The 16,167-nt window shown below is 45.8% G+C and overlaps 1 protein-coding gene across 2 annotated transcripts in view; it reads left to right on the top strand.

Moving 5' to 3' along the window:
• Adcy9 (adenylate cyclase 9) overlaps positions 1–15,860 on the top strand; it is a 115,409-nt gene extending 99,549 nt beyond the window's left edge. For both annotated transcript variants that reach the window (XM_021734874.3, XM_005337738.5), the window contains exons 8-11: positions 1,095–1,254; positions 2,403–2,551; positions 5,595–5,636; positions 11,570–15,860. In XM_021734874.3, the coding sequence (XP_021590549.2) occupies positions 1,095–1,254; positions 2,403–2,551; positions 5,595–5,636; positions 11,570–12,761 (1,543 nt within the window). In that variant the 3' untranslated portion in view covers positions 12,762–15,860. The remainder of the gene's footprint in view (positions 1–1,094; positions 1,255–2,402; positions 2,552–5,594; positions 5,637–11,569) is intronic.
• Positions 15,861–16,167: the final 307 nt, after the last annotated feature.

Here is a 16,167-nt window from a genome sequence, read left to right as displayed (position 1 = left end):
TCTCACCCACCCCTACCCAGAGAGCCCATCACTCAGCCAAGGCCAGTTTATCCCCTCACCTGACATTCCAGCCCACACTCCACTTCTCCCCTGTGTAGAAAGTATTTTGTTTATATCACACTCCTGAGATGTACCCCACTCAAAAACACAATTGCACAAGGAAGCAGTGGGACGCCTTCACTGCAGTGTGAAGGAGAAACAGAAAGGAAGTCACTTGAGATGGAGCCCTCAGTGCTTTCCCTCAGGCATGCCAGGGTGCTGCTAACTGTGGAGTAACGGATCAGTCTACCATTTGCCCTCGTGCCCATAATCACTGCTGCACGTGTGACAGTTGGAAACAGACTGTGGGTGTGGAGTTGGGGCCACGCACCAGGAGCTGAGGTAGGGGTGTGGGGTTGGGGGCCACACACTATGAGCTGGGTTTGGTCTGAAATGCTGAGTGACCTTTGATGTCCCAAACAAAATGAAGGACAATTTTCACTTGGTTTGCAGAGGAATTGCATTCTCAGAGATTTGCAGGTTAATATCACCCAGAACTTCCTATTTGTGCATGGAATACAACCAGGTCCAGGCTGCAACATTTTCACCACCGAGGTATCTGAGGGCTTGTGGCAGTTGTGCAGCAGCAAGGCAGAACCTCCTCTATGGTTCTCTCCCATGGGTGGCAGGGCATCTCCATCCCTGGCTGCACTCACTGGAGGCCAGTAGCAGCCCTCCACCATTGTGGCAACCAGGAAGGCCCCCAGAATGCCCTCAGGACCACCCCCATTCTGGATCTTCTGCCCATGGGTGGGCCAGGTGGCAGTGACGTGCCCACTATAGCCCTCCTTAGGCCTATAGCTATTCTTACATGCTTCCTTGGGCCCACAGAGGTGCAAGCTTGGCTTCTGACAAGCACATTTTACCCAAATGCGACAGTTGACCTTAAAGTCTGGAATGATGTGCTAAACAAGGCCAGTTCACTTGCCTTTTACCAAGCATGAGGGAGGTGGGCAGCAGTAGCATAGGACAGTAGAGGGCAGTGCGGGCTGGGCCCCTGCCAGGCTGATCCACTAGGCCCTCTGATCCTGCTTCCTCACCCCTCCCTGTCCCAGGATGGTGTTCTTCCTGGAGGATGTCATGGCATGCACAAAGCACCTGCTGGAGTGGATTGCTGGCTGGCTCCCTCGCCACTGCATCGGGGCTGTCCTAGTGTCCCTGCCTGCCCTTGCTGTCTACTCACACATCACCTCTGAATTTGAGACAAATATACACGTAAGTAATGGCTAGTAATGTGATCTCCATACCCTGCAAGCTCGCTGACCTTCCGTGATCCCTCAGCCTGATTACTTGGGACAGTCACTTAAATATTGGCCCTTAAAGACGTGTGTTCTGCCACAGCGTGAGCGCCTTTTGAAACAGAGCATGCTGGAGAGATTCCCCAGTGGGCTCACATCCTCTCCAACTTTACTCGTGTCAAATTAGTTACAAATAGTCCCCACTTACCATAGTTCAGCTCATGATTTTTTATTTCGGAATGGTGTGAAGGCATACCCATATGATCATTCTGATTTTTACTTGCAGTGCAATAGTCAGTAAATCAATGAAAGATGGTTAGCACTTGCTTATCAAACAGGCTTGGAGTTGGCTGACTTTGCCTGGCTGAAGGTTCATGGGGCAGTCTGAGCTGTGACATCTTGTAGGTTAAGTGGACTGAATGCATTTTGACTTAACAGTAATTTCCACATGTGAGTCTCATTGGGACTTAGCCCTATTGGAGGTTGAGGAGCATTTGTATTTTTATTGTGCTTTACAAAGAAGTGTCTGTCCCACCTTCCAAACGAGGTGAGATAATGTGCCAATCTATAGAACCGGCACAAGTAACTTATGTGTGTCTGGATCAGCTGCCCCTGATCAAAAAAAGGAGCTTTTGGGTTAAACTCAAAGGGCAAGCTAATATTGTTGGGGAAGATTATGTTTTTGGTTCATGTCAGTGTAATGTGAGCTTCCAGGGCAGGCTGATTGCATTTGGTGCTTTAACACCAAATGACACTTCAGTAGGCTTTCAGCAGGGGCCTGAGGAAGTGTTTGGAAGGTAACTGACCCCATAGTGCTGCCCAGCGGGAGCACTTTCCTTTCTACCATAAAGATGTGTGCCATTTCCACACACCTGGAGGAGAGTCTCTGTGCCAACAAAAACTTGGAACCTAAGCACTGGGTCACAGGTCCAAAGAGGTGTGATCTGTCCTTTAAACCACTGGCTCACCAAAAGTAAGCGCTCTTGCACATTGATAGGCCATCAGCAGTATCAAGGATGCATTGTTGAACAGCTGTGGGTCGGAGGCAGGCTGGCTGGCTGGGTTGTACGGCCTGGGTGGGACATGAGCGCAACATGGCTGTCCTAACACTGGCTTCTCTTACAGTTCACTGTGTCCACCAGTTCAGCAGTGCTGGTGGCCGTTGTGCACTACTGTAACTTCTGCCAGCTCAGCTCCTGGATGAGGTCCTCCCTTGCTACCATCGTGGGGGCTGGGCCACTGCTTCTGCTCTACATCTCCCTGTGTCCAGACAGGTATGCAATGGTGTCCTCAGCTGTGACCACCTGCCTCATGTCTCTTAGGCTGTGCTTTCACTGTAGTGCTGATGCCCCTCTGCATGGTGGATGTTTTCCACCAAGACCCAGAGTAGCTTCCAACACATATAGTATCCAAAGAGTAGTGGCAAGGTGCCCTAAGGTAATGTGTGAAAGAGAAAGAACAGTTTATAACAGTGTGCTGCCGGTTGAGCATCAAGATCCAAAGTTCAAAATTCTGGAAAATCTCAAAACTTTTGAGCATCAACTTCATGCCAGAAGTCTGATAGTTTGATGCACACCAATATTCATGCACAAAATTATTTAAGATGTTATATGAAATTACCCTCAGTCTATGTATACAACATGTATGTGGAACATGAACAGATTTCCTGTTTAGACTTGGTTCCCATCCCAAAGACACCTCACTATATGTGTGCAAATATTCCGAAATCTGAAATTCTTCTGGCCCCGAGCATTTTGGTAAGGGATACTCAATCAGTGTGTGTTTGGATATAGATGTTCTTGGGTGACTGCCCCATGTAGATAGAATGCAGTGGTAGTGTCTGAACGTACTTGCAGTGAATAAGTTGGAATCTAAGAAAGTCAGACCCAAAGCCATCTCAAAGGAGATGATTAGGACAGTGAAAAAGCAGAGGTCCAGGTGGTGCAGAAATGAAGAGGAAGCAGAATTAACCTGCTCTGAAGTAGGGTACACATTCCAAGATAGGTGACAAACTTTGAAGCCGGAGAAATGAAGATGTAGGGTGATTAGAAGGTCACCATGGTTCCCTGTTATAATGTGAGACACAGGAACAACCTCCAGGTCACTGCATATGTCTTTGGTCTTGAAGTCCAGCCATGGGTTGAGGAGGATATTAAGTTTCTGCACTCAAGATGGCCTTCACTGATGGGTGCTGAGGAGTAGGGAGTGTGGTGTGGACAGAGGCAGGAGTCCTGTGGTGACCACTGCAGACAGGACCAGTTCTGATGTGCCGGGTTTCTGTTTTCGTGACTAAAAGGCTCAGGGTCACTCTAGTTAAACTGGGCTAACTGGGCTGCACAAAATAACCACACAAGAGACACAAATACCTTTTTCTTTGGGGTCACTGTGACGGCTTCTCTGACCTTAAGGGTCCACAGGAAGAGAGAGAGCGAGAGCACACGCTGACCCCTTTTATTGAGGAGAAGCTATTCAAATGAGGCAAGGGGTCAGGTTTCAAGGGACTGAGTCTATCTTCATGATGTCCACTGTCAGCAGGTTGACTGACACCTGGGTAGGCCACACCCAAGGACACAGTAAGAGAAAGGGACACACATAAGGCACTTCCATGGAAGATTCTATTCTAAACAGGCAAGGGGTTATATTACAAAGGGACAGATGAGCATAGCTCCACCCATGGGGCTGTAGCAAGACACACCCATGCAGGAGATACCAACTCTCAAACCCAAGAAGGGTGGGGAAAGCTCTGCCACATTTCTGTGACTGAGCACCTCAGCACCCAGCCGGGGAGTGTGACTCAGTCCCGTGTAAGGTTGGTCTCCCACACTGATGGGGCTGCAAAAATTGAGAAGTATATCCAAGGGCCACCAGAGGGACTTTTAAATTACACTGTGCAAGCAGGGGCCAGTGAAGCCCCTCTCTTTGGTGGGTTCTACTAGTTGAATGATGTTTGGGTCTCAGTTTGTGAAAACAAGTCTCAAATTGCCTGTTGCACATCTGCAACTGGTTTTGTGGCTTTTACCTTTTGTCAATTAAATATGTACTTTGAAACAATAATACCTCAGTGGGATGCACACAGTGAAGTATTTTATTTTAAAAAAATCAATGATCTCTTAAACTAGTAAGCTTGTTTGTATAACAAACCTCTGCTAAATATTAGACTTCTTCTGTAACTTCTCATAAAAATGTTTCACTATTAGCATGTATCAAAGAACCATCTGGATGTAATCTCAGAGGGTTTAAGAAGCAGGTTATTTAGAAGTGCATGAGCCACTTCATTGTGCTTGGCAAGATAGTTTACTATTATATCCACCACCAGAGAGACCCCACATTTCAAGGTGCCCATCTAGGAATTGGCATATCTGTCACTGAGGACCACTACTTTAGTCAGTATAAAAGCACATAGTAGGTGGATAGGATGCTTGCCTCACATGCACAAGGCCCTGGGTTTAATCCCCAGCATCACACACACACACACACACACACACACACACACAGCACACAATGGGCCACTTCATCCCAATATTGTCAAATGTCATATTGGTAGCACATTTTATGGTATTAACCAAGCAGTGGCCAAAAATGCACAGATTAAATGTCTTTCCTCAATTTACTTAATAGTAATGTTATGAAAGATATTCAAAGTAAGATCAAATAGGGACTTTAAAGTTGAATTGCCTTTTGGTATTTGAAAGGAACTGTAATAAATAGTTAAATTACTGAAAGCAAAGTAAAGCCCACTTTTACCTTCCTGAAGACATGGTCCATGACAGGCTCTGCACCAACAGCTAGAAATATGGCCACCAACTTTTAACCTAAGAGCTTTCACAGCGGCCTCATTGCCATTCATGGTAACATTTAGTCACAGCTGTGGAACTTTTCCCCATGGGTCCAGGAAGACAATGTGGTAGGGATTACAACATTGCCTTCCTGCCTAGAATCCAGGTGGCAGGTCCTGGATAAGGCTTCGGGGGCTGGAAGGCGAAACACCCCTGACCCAGGATGCCTCTGCCCAGAAGGTCCTGTGAGCCCTGAGCCCTCTCAGCTCCTTGTCATTGCCAGGCCTTGCCAGGATGGGGAGCAGGGGAGCAGGTGGGTAGGGAAACAAAAACACAAACTTTCACTGAAGAGGGGGGCTTCAGAGAGCCAAAGCTCTCCAGCTTCGGGGGACACAGGAGTACAGGAAGGGGCGGTCCCTGGGAGGATAGCCATTCCTTTAGTCGATATCCCACACTGGAAAGTTGCTTCAGCTCTTCTTAGGTGACTTTCTGTTATGCCTTTTTGCTTTCTTAACAATATTTTTCTGCATTTTAATTACAGTTCCATAGTAATTTCACCCCTGGATGCAGCACAGAATTTCAGGTAAGCTTTTAACGTGATGTCTATACCTGGACAAATGAAAGTGACTGTCTCATTACTGCTGATATCAGAGCTTCCTGAAAGCAGTCATATCACAAATAAAATAAACAGCATATGCATTCTTTAAAAGTAAAGTAAAAATAACTACTTGTTTAAATATTATATCAAAGTTATATGTCTTATTGAAAAAATAGAATGACTTTTTTGAGACAGGGTCTCTTTATGTCACCCCAACTGGCCTTGAATTCCTGGGCTCAAGTGATCCTCCTGCCTCAATCTCCAGAGTGCTAAAATAATTATTCAGACATGTATTAGAATTCGTTTAATTTTATGTAAGTCTTTACAGAGGAAATTTCACAAATCAAGGAAAAATAGTTATTTTTCCCCCCTAAAACAATGTTAGGTCTTGCTTGCTTTACTATAGACATCAAAATAAATTCTATATGAATTGAAAAGTCAAAAATAAAAAACCTATATAGGGCTGGGGTTGTGGCTCAGTGGTAGAGCGCTTGCCTTGTGTGTGCAAGGCCCTGGGTTCCATCCTCAGCACCACATGAAAATAAATAAATAAAATAAATAAAAGGTATTGTCCAACTACAACTAATATGCCTATATAAAATCTAGAAAAAAACAAAATTAGTTTTCAAGCCTCTAAGACAGAGATAATTTTCTAGACTTATTAATAATAAATAGGATCACATGGGCTAGGGTTGTGGCTCAGTGGTAGAGGGCTTGCCTAGCACATTTGAGGCCCTGGGTTCAATCCCCAGCACTACATAAAAATAAACAAAATAAAACTATTGTGTCCAACTAAAAAATAAATATTTTTTAATTAAAAATAAATACATAAATAGGATCACAAAGACCGAATGACAAATAAGAAAGAGAAAGAAAAAGTAAACAGAAAAATATTTGTGGGACTATTATATAAAGAGCTAATGAAGGCCTACACAGATAAAAGACAGAACAACAGAAAGTTTGCATTAAAGAGGAAATGTGAGCAGAAGATAAATATGGATACATTGTCAGTATTGTCAATACTGAAGCCATCTCACATTTAAATACCTGAACAATTCTCTTTGTTCTTTTAAATTAGACTTTTGAAAAGTTGTAATATGAATATCCAGAGTAGGTGATGTTCACTTAATCGTCACCATAACCTGATATGTTAGGTGACTTTGTTTCTGTCCCTGAAGCTGAAGCTCAGAGAAGTTGAGGAACCTGCCCTGCCCACAGTCACACAGTTTAGTCATAGTCTTCCTCATTCCTAGGGTATGGCCTTTCTACCATGCCTCATTACTTCTCAGAATGTTACAGCAGTTTCTGGAAGTAATTTGATAATTTTTTTTTTTTATATCTGGGATTGAATTCAGGGGCATTCGACCACTGAGCCACATCCCCAACCCTATTTCATATTTTGTTAGAGACAGGGTCTCACTGAGTTGCTCAGCACCTCACTTTTGCTAAGGCTGGCTTTGAACTCAGGATCCTCCTGCCTCAGCCTCCCGAACCACTGGGATTACAGGCTTGCGCCACTGTGCCCTGCAACAGTCTTTTTAAAAAGTCTTTAAGGGCTGGGGTTGTGGCTCAGCGGTAGCGCGCTTGCCTAGCATGCGTGAGGCACTGGGTTCGATTCTCAGCACCACATACAAATAAATAAAAATAAAGGTCCGTCAACAACTAAAATAATTTTTAAAAAAAAGTCTTTAAAATGTTTATAGGCCTTAACTTAGCAGTTCTTTCTTGCCTATTTGCTGAGGAAAGAATTCATCGTAGGATAAAGGCTGTTTGCCCCCAAATATTAATCACAATGATGGATAATATTGAAAATTATCAGCAACTTCAGTTCTCAGTACAAAGGAATTAAATTATGACACACCCAAATAGTACAACTGTTAAAATAGAGCCAATATGGGAAATGTGTATGATATTTATTATGTGAAATTGTGAATGTACTATAACTATTGCTAGGTATTGTATTTTACTCTATTTGTTAAAAAAATGTAAGTCATTTATTTATTTATTTTTAATATTTTTTGAGTTATCAATAGACCTTTATTTTATTTATTTATTTATGTGTGGTGCTAAGAATTTGAACCCAGCGCCTCATACATGCAAGGCAAGTGGTCTAGCACTGAGCCACAGAACAGCCCAAGACATAATATTTATGATAAAATAATGAATGATGATTTACAACTACAGTATTTAAAAACAAAACATCTAGCATCATTTTTAAGTTACTGTTTTAGTGACGAATGACACAGATACAGGAGAGTCCCCAGGTCCTAACACTACAACATAGTGCATTTCCCCCAAGTGAACACAGACCAAGAAACAAAACATCACCAACACCCAGGTACCTCTCCAACCCCTCCTGGTGATACCCCGTTCCTCCATCAGGTGAAGATCTTGAAGTGCTCCGAAACACCCTGAAATGTTAACAAATGCCACATTTAGCTGGTTAGGACAGCAAGTGATCCTGGTTTTCTATTTTTTTTTCTATTTTTAAATCCCACTTCCCCATGATAATGCATATACTATATTCTACATTAGCTTCCATGTGTTATTTAATGTCACACATGGAAGTATCCAGTCATGAGTTCTCTTGCATTGAATCTCCCCCAAATTCCTCTTTTTGAAACCAACCTTTGCTGTTTGAAGTTAGGAGTGGGGTCATCACCCTGCTCCATCCACCTGGGGGAGGGAGTGAGGTCACAGCCTGGCAGTGCCTCTCTTACCTGCTTGTTTCAGGTGCCCTCTATAACATTGGTTCTAGGAGAGGGAAAAATCCAGCAGTGCAGAGTTAGTCCCCAGCTTGCAGCAGCTAAACTTCACTGTTTCTGTGCTTTGAGATGGCAGGAAAGTGAACCCACGCAACCATTCTTATTTTCACTTCCAGCACAATATAAGATAAGTTACATGAGGTGTCCAGCCCTGTGTTATAACACCGCCTTTGAGTTAGATGAGTTTGCCCCACTATAGGCCCATGTAAGTGTTCTGAGCACAATGTAGGTACGTGAGGCCAAGCCCCGGTTTCAGGAAGCTCAGGGGTATAAAATGTATTTTTGACTTATAGTATTTATGATGATTTGTCAGGACACAGTCCCACTGGAAGTTGAGTAGCATCTGTAGTTCATTTGCCTGTCCTACCTGCCCTGGCCCTGCTCTCCCCCTCTTCTGCCCACAGGGTATTGGCCACACCAATCTCCAGGGTCAGCTACAGCTGGCTTTTCTTGCAGCATAGCAGGAAAAGTTTCGAGAGCAGTACACAAACGCAGGCAAGGAAACCCATCTTCTCCATGGAGATTTTAAATGTCTCCTTGTACATTCAGGTGATGTCTCCTTATACATTCAGGTGCCAACTTCAGTGGCACCTAAATAGGGCCATTCCTCGCTGTCACCACTGTGGAGAACCAAAAGGAAACCCGACTCCTAACCCAATGAGATGAACCTTAAGGACAGGAGGCGTGTTTCTTCTGATCTCAGATCTTGGGCTACTCTGCTTAAAAGCCAGCCAGAGGGCATCAGGAGCTGGTCCAGTCCACGTTTTACTCATCTAAAATAAGTAGTTACTTTGCTGAGCCCTTCAGATTCATAGTATATCGTGTCATTTGTGTCAATGACAGTGAGGAGAATGAATAAGTATGGGATATCTTACTATAGAGGACCTGCGGGTTCATAGGGCCCCAGTTCATAGGTGTTCAGCCAAAGCCTGTGTCAGGAGCCCCCAAGAGCAGCCCCCGGCTCACAGGACTGAGCACATCCTCATGCTCATGGTTAGAGGCCATTGCAGTGAAAGGACGCAGAGCAAAATCGGCCAGGGGAAAACTTTCCGGGAGCCCTCTCCTAGTGTCATCACAGGGAATGTGCTCATTCTCCACCACGACTGTGGCTACACTTGGGAAACCCAGGGAGACTTGCCACCAAGGGTTAGTAGAGGTGGTGACATGGGCAGCCTGTGCCCAGCACATACCTAAGGTTCAAGCTTCCACAAGGAGTGCAGGAGTCACCATACCTGCCTATCTGTACACGCACTTACGTGGCACTGCAGCCCAGGAGTGGTGGGACCCCAGATCCAAGCGCCCTGAGCCCAGCCTGGGCCACCTTGCAAACAGGCTCCTAAGGATTGCAACCTTGCGCCCACTGATCTCTTTTCTGCACAGAACCTCAGGTCAGAAGGGATTTGGCCATACTCCAGCCCATCTTCCCAGTTTTCACACAAAGAAATTGGGACTTGGCAAGGTGGCATGGCTTGTCCAAGGTCCCAGAACTCTCTGAATAGCCCAGGGGTTCCAGTCCAAGGTCAGGGCTTTTGAGACAGTGCTTTGAGGAGGACCTTTATGGCCATGCCAAAGACACTGTTTTAAATAACCTTACATCACAAGTAGCGGTAAGACTTACTAAATACTTTGACCAAAAAAATGAGATTTCTGTGTCAGAGAGCTGTTTAAACTTCAGATGCTTCAGTAACAGATACAGTTATGTTTATATAGTGACCAAGCCCATTATTACCTAAAATCTAGTAGTCTCTCTTGGGCACTTTACAAATACTTCAAGGTGTAACATTTATTGAACAGAACAATCACAGCATTGTTAATGAAAGGGAGGGAAGGAGGGAAGAGGACATAAGGAAGAACTCTGGGGTTATAGGCATATGCTACCACACCTAGTTTATATATGAGTATACTCAATATTAAAGTATATTCATATATTCTATCTATCTATGTATTTATTTATTTTTATTTTTCAGTATGAGGGATTGAACCAGAGGCCCCCTACCACTGAGCCACACCCCCAGCCTAAAAATTTTGAGACAGGTTCTCACTAAGTTACCCATGCTGGCCTTGAACTTGTGATCCTCCTGCCTCAGCCTCCTGAGTAGCTGGGATAACAAGCTGCCATGCCTACCTGTATTCTTGTTTTTGTTTTTGTCTTTTTTGAACTTTTTTTTAGTTCTACATGGACACAATATCTTTGTTTTGTTTATTCATTTTTATGTGGTGCTGAGAGTTGAACCCAGTGCCCCACACAAGCGAGGCAAGCACTCTGCCACTGAGCCACAACTCCGGCCCTATTCTTATTTCTTTGATGTTGTCTTCAATTACTTTGGCAAAACAGAATTAACCCAGAATAGGGGAAAATATATTTTGCAAAACTTTAATACAAGTAGATAGTAGAGAACTTAAAGAAATTCTTTGAAAATTAAAATTCTATTGGATCAGAAACCTAAGAAGCACATATATCAGATACTATTAAACTTCCTAGGCATGGTGATGATGTTGTGGTTACACAGGGAAATGCCCTCATCTTGGAAGGTGTTTACCAGAGTAGAACTGGAGTGTCACGTTAGCAGCAACTTACTTTCAAAATGCTTAGCAAGGCTGATATTATAGCTCAGTGGTAGAGTATTTGCCTGGTATGATGAGGTCCTGGGGACTGAACCCAGTGCTGCCAAAGAGAGAGAGAGAGAGCAAGGGAGAGAGAGAGAAGGGGAGAGAAGTTTAACAAAACGTGTGTGTGTGCGTGTGTGCGTGTTAAGAGAGAAAGGCAAAGTGGCAAAATGCTCACAACTGTGGGATCCAGGTAAAGAATATAGGATTCTTTTACTAGATTTTTAACTTTTCTGTAAAGTTGAGATTTTTCAAAAGAAAAAAGTTGAAAGAAAGGAAAAGATGTCTAAACAAAGCTAAAGACTTGTGGGGCAAAAGTCATCACGCTGTACTGATTAAAGACTTAGTTGCTGAAGTCGCTGTCTGTTGCTCCATCTCTGCGGCCTGCTGCAGAAGCAGAAGCAGGCTGTCGTACAGCAGCTTGAAGTTGTTGAGGGTTGAATTCCGCCCCTGCAGTGTAGGGTGCTGGTTAGCTGGGCAGCTTCAGAACTCTCCCTTAACAGATGCACTTAGCAGGATGTCCTTTCTCATCTCTCTGCTCCCCAGTGCCAAGAGGAGCCCATGCAACAGCTCGCTGCCACAGGACAGCAGCGAGCCAGCCAGCCTCGTGGGCAAGGAGCTCATTCTTGCCTTCTTCCTCCTGCTCCTACTGGTCTGGTTCCTGAACCGAGAGTTCGAGGTCAGCTACCGCCTGCACTACCATGGGGATGTGGAGGCAGATCTCCACCGCACCAAGATCCAGAGCATGAGGGACCAGGCCGACTGGCTGCTGAGGAACATCATCCCCTACCACGTGGCAGAGCAGCTGAAGGTTTCCCAGACCTACTCCAAGAACCATGACAGCGGAGGAGTGATCTTTGCCAGCATCGTCAACTTCAGCGAGTTCTATGAGGAGAACTACGAAGGGGGCAAGGAGTGCTACCGCGTCCTCAATGAGCTCATCGGGGACTTTGATGAGCTCCTGAGCAAGGCGGACTACAGCAGCATTGAGAAGATCAAGACCATTGGGGCCACATACATGGCCGCGTCAGGGCTGAACACTGCCCAGTGCCAGGAGGGCAGCCACCCACAGGAGCACTTGCGGATCCTTTTCGAGTTCGCCAAGGAGATGATGCGTGTGGTAGACGACTTCAACAATAACATGCTCTGGTTCAACTTCAAGCTCAGGGTCGGCTTTAACCATGGGCCCCTCACGGCGGGTGTCATCGGTACCACCAAGTTGCTATATGACATCTGGGGGGACACCGTCAACATTGCCAGCAGGATGGACACCACTGGGGTGGAGTGCCGCATCCAGGTGAGCGAAGAGAGTTACCGCGTGCTGAGCAAGATGGGCTACGACTTCGACTACCGGGGGACGGTGAATGTCAAGGGCAAAGGGCAGATGAAGACCTACCTTTACCCAAAGTGCACGGACAATGGGGTGGTACCCCAGCACCAGCTGTCCATTTCCCCGGACATCCGTGTCCAGGTGGATGGCAGCATCGGGCGATCTCCCACAGACGAGATCGCCAACCTGGTGCCTTCTGTCCAGTACTCAGACAAGACATCCTTGGGCTCTGATGACAACGCACAGGCTAAAGACCTGCACCTGTCTTCTAAGAGACCCTGGAAAGAGCCCATCAAGGCCGAAGAAAGGTGTCGCTTTGGCAAAGCCATAGAGAAGGAGGACTGTGAGGATGTGGGAGCGGAAGAAGCCAATGAGCTCACCAGGCTCAACGTCTCCAAGAGTGTGTGAGGCAGCGCCCAGAGCTGCCCGAGGTGCTCTGTTCATCGAAACACAATAATATTTGTATTTGGCTGTGGCACTTTCTAAGCGCCACGGTTCCTGTCCCGGATGTGGTGTTATGTGGTCATTTCAGCCCTAATTCTGTGTGGATCACAGTTATTCAGGGTTCGTTTCCATCCATTTCTTCTTTCCTTTGCTCCCTTCCTTGGAAATTGCCCCCCTTGGGGATGATCCGTTCAGCTGCTGAAGGAGAACAAGTGCCTTCAGGGTAGGCTCGCCTCCAGGCCAGGACGCGGCCAGTGGGGTCGTGGTTCTGGGTACTGTTTGACTTTTGAAACAGAAGCTGTGGTTAGATCTCATTTTTATTGCCTTTTCTCACAAGACACTTTTTGTTGTTATTGGCTCATACAGTGTTTCCAAGTTTATTTTTTTCTGTATACGTGATAGTGTTTCCCAGTCACCTGGCCTTTCTCAGTAAGCACACACACGCACACACATTTGCATCTATGAATCTGATATAAAGTGCCAGTAATTCGCTGGGATGGGGTAGAGAGGGGAGCATGGGCTGAAAAAGCCCAGAAGCCCCTCCTGCCATGCTCTCCCAAGCACCTGGGCCCTCCCGCGCATGGGCCATGGGTGGACCGCTCCCCACATCAAGTGATTTCAGGGTTCACCCGCATGCAGGCCAAGATTTCAAATGCTCACCGGGCACAAAGCTTGTAAACCCAGGCCTCAGGAATCTCAAAGCCCTTCTTCACCCTGACCCTCCACCGAGGGGTCTTCCAGTGGGAGTGAAGTGTTTGTCTTAGAAGCTGACTCATCAGAGGGGGAAGCTCAAAATAAATGTCTGAGGGTTGCAGTTATTTATTTATTTATTTATCAGGATGTGTGTCTGGGGAGGGGGTGCTCATGTTTTGATGGAGGGAAATAGGCCATGGGAGGGCAGGGGGTTCCAAAAGGGCGCAGAGACCATCAAGGACAAGGTGTCCCTTGTGTTTCCACCACAGGGGGCCAAGCTGCAGCCCAGGGTGCTCCCCCTTGTGGAGATTCAGGCCAAAACCAGCTGGGCTTTAGGCAAGCCCGTGCAGGTGGCGCAGGCACTGTCTTGGCTTCACATGTTCAGGAAGTTCCTCGATCTTTCCCACTCCACAGCTGCTCGGCCGACTTAGTCTGGACTTAATCACGGCAGGATGCAGTCTCCTGCATCCTCTCACACCAAGTACCTAGGGGCAGAGCCATCTGTCCAGCCAGCAGAAGGGAGAAAACCTAAGAAAAGTCGCATCTGTTCTCTTGAGTGCCACCCCAGCTAGTAGTCATGTTTTGCCACATTGAGTCTGAAGTTGATGTTGAATGGAACTCAAGCCACAGTTGCCCTGTCCTGGTCATTTTGCCCAGTGACACTGGCATGTGGTTCATGATGCCACTGAAGACCAGCTTGGCACCTGTCAAGGTCCGCACGCCGCGCTCTGTGTTCTCTCGCTGGTGAACCTCACTGTTAATTCTCACATCACTCCCCCCCAGAGACAGAATCTGCCGCTTCTGGCCTGGTGACATCTCTGTTCTGGTCAGTCACCTTGAGGCGACACCTGGGACGGCCACCCAGCAGTACCCCAGTCCTGGGACTGTGACTGTGAGAGTTTCTTCAGGTTTGACTGTCAGTTTGTCTGTCTTCCAATTCTAAAGAAAGGATGGTTGTGACAATACCTCTTAATTCTGAAGAATGTATTCTTATAAAACACCGCAGATTTTTTTTCTTAAGAAACACTACCTGATGCTTTCCTTGCACTAGGGGTGGAAGACACGTCAGCCTTTCTGCCATCAGTATTAGGTGTATATCCGAGGGTCATTCTCTCTGCCTTCCACTTATAAGCTGTATAGCTTTGAGGGACTGGCTGGTTGCCAATATCATCTCTCTCAAAATGTGCCCTACCAGCCATGTGTGGTGGCACATGCCTATAATCCCAGCTATTTGGAAGGCTGAGATAGAAACAATGAAAGTTGAGATCAGCCTCAGCAGCTTAGTGAGACCCTGTCTCAAAATAAAATAAGAGGCTGGGGATGTTGCTCAGTGCTAGAGCAGCCCTGGGTTCACTCCCTAGTACCACCAAATAAAAATATAAACGCTCTACCAGGTTCATCTCTACACACACTTCTTTTCTTCCTTGTCCAACTGTTTCCCTCCCCTGCTACAAAGGTGTTTGTGATTCCTCATCTCCCCTTAACCTCCAAGCTGCAGACCTAGGGGAGAGAATCATTAGCCTCTGGTTCAGCACTGGGCAAATAGAGCCTCTGAGGACAGGCTGCTTACACAGAGAATGAGTGGTCTTTAAAGCACCAGGGCTTCCTAAACCACCCTGCAGACAATCTCTCCTCCTCTCTGGCATCCCTGATGTCCTGCTCCAAAGCATACCTCAATGCAGAGCCACAGAATCTCTGTGCACACTTGCCATCCACTGGCACTGAACTAGTGGCTGTCTCTGGAGGTGGTGGAGCTTCTGACTGTGGGCTTGGGTGCCGGGGAGGTGTCCTGCAGGTGGCAGTACTTCTTAAGAACTTAGGGTAGGAAGCAATATGTCAGAATTGAATGTGTGTAAATAGTCGCTTTGAGTTGCAAATGCTATTTTCTTCATGGCCCCAGATCAGATCAAATTTTATATATCTGTATGATCAACAAGCACATATGATTTTACCCAGTGCAGACAAAGTAGAGCGCCAGTTGTGAGCCCTTAAAAAGCTTGAGAGTCCCTCAGATTGCACCACACCTGCACACAGCTCCCTCAACACTGACTTGACTTCACTTGCGGGGACTGCACCTGCACATTTGCACGTGACGTGGAGAGCCAAAGGCAGTGTGCCACCCCTCACCTGGGCTGTGATCACTTGCACTTTCCAAAGATACTTCTGCATTTACATTTCAAAGTTTTCAAGGTAAGCATTTTTGGTTGTTTCAAAAATCACATCATGCCTAGAATCTGAAATGAAATCAGCAAGAACCCACTGTTTGCATTTTCCGTATTTCCTTTGCTCTGCTCTTTTTAAATTGTTAATTCCAAAAATTTCAAAATGCATCCACTGAAGAAATGGACATTAAAATATTCTAAAATCTAACTTTGGTGCCTGGCATTTCCTCATTGAAAAGATGAGCACCTCTTAGAGACTGGGGCAATCCTCCTTAGACTCTCGTGTTTTCTGCAGTTTATGGCTGAAATGGAAAGATTTGCTTTTCCTTTACAATGTAATTTTAAAAATCAGGCAACTAAAAAAGCTGTGTGTGTGTGTGTGTGTGAGAGAGAGAGAGATGTCTCTCTGTGTGATATGTTCCTTTTTACATGGGATTTAAAAATTAAAATCAAGTTGTAGGACACACTGTGCTTGTGATAATTCCCTACTTCACTGGGACTTTACTGAAAATAGT

This window comes from Ictidomys tridecemlineatus, chromosome 10, assembly GCF_052094955.1.
Source record: "Ictidomys tridecemlineatus isolate mIctTri1 chromosome 10, mIctTri1.hap1, whole genome shotgun sequence".
Classification (NCBI taxonomy): domain Eukaryota; kingdom Metazoa; phylum Chordata; class Mammalia; order Rodentia; family Sciuridae; genus Ictidomys; species Ictidomys tridecemlineatus.
Note: the sequence above shows the minus strand (reverse complement) of the source record. Positions and strands in the feature narration are given on the sequence as shown.